At 39.6% G+C, this 7,742-nt stretch overlaps 1 protein-coding gene across 1 annotated transcript; it reads left to right on the top strand.

The window, feature by feature from the left end:
- The first annotated feature begins 2,732 nt into the window (after nt 1-2,732).
- On the top strand, nt 2,733-3,913 carry LOC108078056 (uncharacterized). The gene is made up of 2 exons (XM_017171620.3): nt 2,733-2,897; nt 3,356-3,913. Exons 1-2 carry the CDS (start codon nt 2,834-2,836, stop codon nt 3,481-3,483), a joined length of 192 nt encoding a protein of 63 aa, XP_017027109.1. The 5' UTR covers nt 2,733-2,833; the 3' UTR covers nt 3,484-3,913.
- Nucleotides 3,914-7,742: the final 3,829 nt, after the last annotated feature.

Here is a 7,742-nt window from a genome sequence, read left to right as displayed (position 1 = left end):
TGCCGACTTCAAGTATGCCGCACAAAACGACCCATATGGTCAATTAGTATTGCCAACCAACAATGAGGGCATCAAGTTCTTCAAGGCGCTGCCACACACATTACCCGGAGACATGGCACACACTCACATACACACACCCCAAAGCACACACACCATACACTCATTGTTTTCACTTCAATTATTATCGATGAAGCTGCAAAGCCACCAAAAAATTCGAATATAATACAAACCAAACTTGAGTTCAGCGAAGCGGAAAGTGTTGGAAGCTCGGAGACTTGAAGAACTTTTCTTGAAAAGCGTTTCGCATATTCAGGATATGGTGGAATTATGGTGAGGTTTGTATGTGGTCGGGTATAGTATAGAATTTTGTATACCTCTTTATATTCTAGGGTAATAGGATTTCCCCATTACAGAGTAGAAAGTAGAAGTAAAACGTATGATTATTAATTAAAAAGTGTTTTCTACTTTTATACATAACTAAAAAGCTATATTTATAGAAAAACTCTGGGGTTTTCTTCACACTCTTTTCAATGCCAACTATGATAATTGTCAACTTTAATAGATTTATAGCTATGATCTATTGAAATTTTTTAGCTAAATGTAGTAATTTTCAAAATATAATACCTATTTTTATATTCATAACTAGTTATAGTTACATGGTCTTACATGAAAAATGTTTTAATAAATTTTTATGTATATTTTCTTCTTTTAACTGATTAACTTATGATCATTCCAACAACCACTTAAGTGATTTTAAATTCTCAGATTAAGTTATGATATCCTTTTTTAGTTTTATCCCAATTAAGGCCAAATTCAAAGGCAAACAAGAAACGATTTAAAATCCGCACCGAACAAGGCAATTTAATTTGATTGATTTCAATTTCTGCCGTTTCCACTGCCTTTCGCAATCCCATTCCCCCGCTCCTGCCGCGCCCGAGTGGAAATATAAATCGCTGGGATAATGAAAAGCGTCACATTTGATTGCATTTTTTGTGTGAAATTGGGCTGACAATGTTCGCTTTCGCTGACCAAATAAAAGGAGGAATCGAACGATCCAAGCGAAGGAAGGACACACACGCAGACAAAAGGGGTGATGCATTCACGTGGTTTTAAACCTCACTCACACACATGCGAATGGGGGGTGATTGCCATTTGCGAACAGGCAAAAGGGTGCAGCCCATTGGAAGAGGAACAGGAACAGGAACAGGACCTCGGCGAGGCCGTGTAAACGTGTTAGGGCAGAACAAAAAACACAAAACAAAAAAAAATGTGCACTTTACGCAATTTATGTGCAAATTTTTCAATGACTTTAAAACGATGCAGGAGGGCTGATTGACTCGTTGGACGAGTGACAGGGGATGGCCCTGGCCCAGCCGGCCAGTCATTATAATCGCTCGCTAATTGACTCTAATAGACTGAAGGCTTCTTTCTGGGGGGGGGAGGTTGGATAGATGCCCTGCTGGCTCTCGGAAAGCTCTGTCAAAACCCCCTGAACTCAAATCACTTTTGAAACGGTCTTGCAAGGAGCATAATCTCGAGTACTACGAGGGATTCTTAAGCGGCGGCTCAGCGAGATCTTAAGAGTAAGCAGCTTGCCCGAAAAACACACACTTTCAAGTGCTAAGGATCACCAGGACGACCAGGTATTATGTGTGAAAAGTAGCCATTAGAAAATTGCCCACAAATTAGCACAAATAATGCGAGCATTTAGCAATTTGAATACGCTCGCCCCGAATCCCACACGCACTCGCGCTTATCCCCTCGACCTTTCACCTTGCCACCTTTCAACCATTCAGCCCTTCAGCCTTTTCACCTTTTCACATGTCCTAAGTCCGCTCTCACACATGAGCGGGGGTAATTATGCGCCTGATTTAACTCTACAATAGATCCACAAATGACAATTTCACACTGCTTTGTTGTCCGCCCGGTCGGTCCTTTCTCTCCTAGATATTATTCTCTGTTATTTCAAGTGCCGCGCACTTGAATTTCGGTCGTGTCCTTGAATCTGTTCATGCAGAGCGCGGAAAAAAATATATTCGAGTAATACCGAAAAAAAAATGCTCAACAAAAAATGGCTTCGCTCAGAGAAATATGAATTCATGGATGTTGACGGCGATCAAACAAAGGACTTTTTGAGCCAGGCCACGCCTTGTCTGAGGTTTTTTTGTTCCACATTTTACAGCCGAGGAAATGGCCAAGGAAATTCGCATTTATTATAATCGCGGGGAAATGAGTGCAAAGAAAATTGCTCTCAATTTCCCGCCAAGGAAAGCGCACAAAAACCCGAATCGAATTGAAAATGAAATTAATTTGGCAGAGAAAGAGGAAGAGCGCAGTAGCGAGCTGCTGCTCAAACTTTGCAATTTGCGGCGCGTTTCCGCTTCCGGTCGTCTTAGCGTCGATGAGGCTCCTTCAGCGCCAAAGAAGACATCCTTGGAGCACTCCGATTGTCATCCATTTCGTTTGATGTGTCACAGTCGCACAGCGAGAGCATAACAATTTTATTTCCATTTTCCTTTTTACGCTCTCAGTTGCTTTTTTGTTGCCCGAATCGATTAGCAGCCACTTAGAGCAGTTAAGAGCCCCATTGAGTTTATTAAATCAGGCGTAATAATTGGCACACACACACACACAATGGAAAAGGGAAAGCGGCCAGGAATAGATGATGGTGATGAATAGCGAATAGGAATCAAGGTATTGAAAATCAAAATCGATTCCCAGGCAGCAGGCACTGGCAGCGTTGTCAGATCGTATTTCCCCCCAGACAAAAAACACTCTTCATCTCAAAAGGATATACAAATAAAATTACAAGTCGTTCGGTCGCACCTTCAGCATGGCGGACAATGAGGAGTATGACCGTGCATTTACAACAATCGCCGATATCTCCGAGGAGATGGGTAAGTAATAATAGAAGTAAAAATAATATTATAAAGATATATCCAGCTTTTATGCTAAATAAATCTTTTGGCTAAAAAATGATATTATACAAGATTATCAAAGACCCTTCATCTTCCTAAATATTCTTCTTTTATGGTAGAAAAAAGCTTTAAGTCTAAACAGTTTTAGAATCTTCCTTATTATAACAATTGAATTAGTTCTTATTAGTTGTATATATAAATATATTCAACGCTATTTACAAGATACGTTTAATGTCAAATTATGAAAAGCGTTTTCAACCCTCAATTTCATTTTAGCTTTTACATGAAATGAGTCCTTCAACCCTCTATTTTTCAACAAAATGTATTACTAAAACAAATCCCAAATTAAATCTCTTAAAAGATCTCACTACAAAAGCTTATTTTGAACATTGATACCATTTTTAATAATAATATCCAATAATATCCTACCTTTCCAGAATGCACTCAAGTTACTCACGTTCCGCAGGTCCTGAAGCAATTGGAGGACATTCAGGACTCGGAGGAGGAAATGCGGTTGGCTGAGGGAAAGCGACTGGGCAAAAAATACGATTCGGTCTTTCATTAACCATCCAAAAGTTCTCACGTCACAATCGTTGCGAGCGACACCTGCCCAGGTGTTGGCCTGGCAATTAATGACTGGCTGAACTCCTCACATTCACACGAGCAAACACAGAGCCAGGGATCCAATGAAGGAGCCAACGGCACGCAAGCCGTGAAGGGTTCGGTCCTGAAACTCAAACAAATTGTGACAAAGTTGCGGAAATTTAATTAAAATCAAATACAAACACAAATAACTACTACAAAAGCGCAAAAGGGGTAGCGAATTGGCAGTCAGGTGTGACCCGTTAGTTTCTAACACGCTCGCAGCCCCGGCTGAAAGTCGCTAGTTTTCCGCGTCGTTTAATAAACAAAATGTAAACAAAGTTTAACAGCAATGACACACATGACTCCTCCACCCCCGCTCGCCTTGTTTTTTGTTTTTGTTTTTTTCATAGTGCTATTGCCTTTTTATTAATATAATTTATGAGCCTGTGGTTGTGAGCGTTGTGAGCAAGGTGGAAAAGCAAACAGAGGAAAGCCAGGGCAGCGCAGCTGCTTAATTTCACAGCGCATACATTTGATTAACTTAATTTAATAGTATTTCTTTCTTTCTTTTTTTATATGCCGGTGTCCTCGTTTCGAGCTTGCTTTTTGATATATTTGTTTGTTTATTTAATTTATTATTATAGTTATGGCCACGCGCTCTGGTTAACAGCTATAAATGCGATTATATAGCTATTGATCATTTTTAGGAGCTGGCTTTTATGGTTTACTTACTAAATTAACAAGGGAAAGGATATGGGATGGGATGGGAGATGGGATATCCTGTATGTCCTGCAGGAAAGTGTATTTAAATATGCTACTAAGATATATAAAATACTGAATTATTTATATATTTTCTAGTTTTATAAGTAAACAAGTTAACATGAGGTGAGTATATATCCCGTATGTCCTGCAGAAAAATGAGTTGAAATATGTTACTAAAATATATTAAATACTAAATTAGTTATTGTATTTTCTAATTAAAGTTACTCTCTCCTTCAGTTAATCAATAAACTATAAAGTCCTGCCTGTAACTGCCACAACAATCACCGAGGACGACCATTGGCTAATGAGCACACAATTGGCTGCCCGAGCCCAGCCAGCTGCCCTTCGTTTATATACAAATTCTACCTGAACTGGCCAAGGGCCGAATGGAACAAATCAGGCATGAAACCATTATGGCTAAAATCGGTAAACAAAAACCACGGGGCACTGCTCTTTCTTTAATCACGACCCAGGGAGAAGACGATCGCCACTGAACGATAAAATTAGGCACAGCTTAGCCATGTTTCGAAGTCAGCAGGCAGGGAATCCTAAAGGAGACATCCTCACCTTCTTTGAGAAGTCTCAGCTGGAGAGGATCCTCACGGGCGGCTCGCTTTGAAATGCTTAGCAGGAGCGGGAGCAATTGACACAAAAGTATCGTGTTTCGCAGTTGTCGCCAGCTTACTTACAGCGTATCCTGTCGGAAATGTTTTCGTTGGCAATTGCATGTTGCGGTATGTTGGCAATTTATTTTCGGGCATCATTTCCAAAGCGATCAGCGATCGCAGGACACCCGATACTCCCGCCGGAATGGGTCTTCTCAAGTGGTCACAAATTACAGCAATTACGAAGCGCCCTTGTGTCCTGTGTCCTGCGTTCTGTGGCCGCCGTAAAATGGCGCTCATTAGGGATCCTTCCTTCCCCCCCAGCCGCCGTCAGACAATCTGCGCAATTATTTCGCTGACAACTTTTGATGAATTAAATGCGAAATAAATTTTTAAGTGCGCGTAACGAGCATTGCGGCTGCCGGGCGAAATGAAATGAAAATACGGAGGCAAACAGAGCAGGACGAAATAGGTGGAGATTCCACAGGCAAGGTGAAATCTTTCTTGAGCGTCTGTTGAGCGGATTTAACTTGTTTAATTACCGCTGTATTCAGATGCATTCAGTGCGCCATCAACTGGCGCTCATTACGACATCACTGCTTGTATATATACATATGTATGTAGGGATGTGTGTGAATACACTGAGAGATCAGTAAGTTCAAATTAAAATTTAATAATATGTATAGATTCTGTGCCTCTTACATTTCCTACATAAACTTTGATCAAAATTAATTTAATTGCTTTTTTTTCTTCAAAAGTTGAGTAAAAATCTACCAAAAACTTCCCTTAATCAATATCTTCATATTTTTCAGAAAGAAACCCTTTTCCTATAAATATAGAACATTTATTCTACCCTTTAGAAACAATAATAGTAAGTGCAAATAATTAAAATGGGACTAACATATTTTAGAAATTAATTTATACCTAGGATGTGATCAGACATTGGACCTCCAGCCCGCAAATCTAGAAATTTCCCTCTTCCGATGGACTTTCTTGTAAAATAATGTCTTTAACAAATAAGATGTTTCTTAAATAAAACTGCATTTAAGAAATCTATAAAAATTTTTAATTTTTAATTTTATACAATACAAAAATTAATCTTAAAACCTAACCAATTTATTAAAAAAATTTTAAAACATTTCAAATTTCTAAAAGTGTATACAAATACAGCCTGTTTTCGGGGCGAGTTGAAAATGCTGGCAGTATTTCAAGTGCACCGCCCACCGCCTCGCATCGCGTCCACTTGCTCCTGTTTTGCGTAACTGTTACCATTTTAATGCGCTCGAGTGTCGGGGGACAAAATTGATTTTCGTTACCCCATTGTGTTTGGGCACTTTGAAGAGCATTTGGACTCGTACAAATTTGTGCCTACACAAGGTGAAATTGCACTGAGCTGATTGAAAAATATCGTGGAGGAGAGGCGAGGCGAAGCGAGGCTCTCTCGTCACTCAATTTCGTAGAGCCACAAATACGAAACTCAAAAGGCCACTTGATAAATTTCATATATTTATAGCCCGCAGAGTGACGCTCTGCATTTGCACACTGAATGAAATTCCATGAGCATACACACACAGATACACAAGCACAAGGACATTTTGGGAGGCTTACCCCCGGCTCCGCTTCCACTGCAGCTTGGCCAAACACTTGCACAAATAAAAGATCTACTTCAACTTATTGAATTTTCGTTGATAGAAACAAGTTGAAACGATAGGGTAGAATGGAATTTTGATACTCTTTCACAGGATATTAGTAAATAATTATAAAAAAGCAGATAATATAAATTGTTTCAAGAGAGGAATAGGGTTTATCCTGTCATAGGTTATATATTTACTTCGGTTTTTAATATGTTATGGGGATAAAATTATATATTAAAGCATTTATTATTATAATAATGATGTTAAAGGTTTATCATACCCTTAAATAATTTTAAAAATATATATAAAATGAATAAACAATTTTCTAATATTCTCGAATAAAAATGTTATAATTTCTACTCTCAGAAACTTACCCTTTTTTTTAATATATCAACTTAAGTAAGCTTACCTTTTTAACTTTATTTTTCACCCCATCCTGACTTTTCTCCATTGATTCCTAAATAGAACCCTAACCCAACTGCCCAACTGCGAGAGTGTATTCCAGCTTTGGCAGGTCCTTCCATTCTACGGATGTCTTCAGCTACCTTCTACACAAAGGACAGCCACAAAAGGCAATTGCATATGAGTTTTATGAGAGCTTCTTTTGAATGCTCCGCCCCGTAGCGTATCCTTTTGACTGTGACAAATCCGTTAAGTCGCGAATTTCGTTCATTATTATTATTGTGCGCCTGTGTATTTGTGCCGGGAATTGGGCTCTGACCTCGGCCATCCATCCATCCATCCAGCCATCCACCGGGATATGATGAGGACGAACGAGTGGTAAGTGTAATCAAATTCCAACCCGAGTCCCGGGCATGAACTCTAGACAGGACCGGCTGAGCAGGAACTTGACGGCGTTTTATTATTAAATTTGAGGCCATTGCACACACAATGCGATATCCTGCCGCGCGCTCGAGCTCTGTGCGAAATTATTAAAAAGTAATTATGGCACAAATTACGAGATATCAATATAGCATTTAGCTCTGCATGAGGCCCGGCTACAAAGGGACTCACCACCACTTGAAATCGGTGCAAATCCTTTGGCTCTCACATACATACACATCCCATAGAATTGCATTTCCTCCACGGTTGCTGTCTGGGGCACAATGCGATAGATTCCTTCGGCCTCATTGTTCGCCGACTACTTTTTCTTCGGCTCCTTCGACGTCTCTTCACATGTTATGCAACATTTTCCGACATTATATCGAGATTATTATACGATTTGAACTCTGAAGGGA

The sequence above is a fragment of the Drosophila kikkawai genome, chromosome 2R, assembly GCF_030179895.1.
Source record: "Drosophila kikkawai strain 14028-0561.14 chromosome 2R, DkikHiC1v2, whole genome shotgun sequence".
Taxonomy (NCBI): Eukaryota; Metazoa; Arthropoda; class Insecta; order Diptera; family Drosophilidae; genus Drosophila; species Drosophila kikkawai.
This window is presented reverse-complemented; position numbering and strand designations above follow the sequence as displayed.

What these genes read in the sequence shown, in the direction of transcription:
- LOC108078056 (XM_017171620.3), top strand. Translation starts at nt 2,834, where the DNA reads ATGGCGGACAATGAGGAGTATGACCGTGCATTTACAACAATCGCCGAT. An exon ending in CGATATCTCCGAGGAGATGG is followed by an intron (nt 2,898 to 3,355) that starts GTAAGTAATAAT and finishes CTACCTTTCCAG; the next exon opens with AATGCACTCAAGTTACTCAC.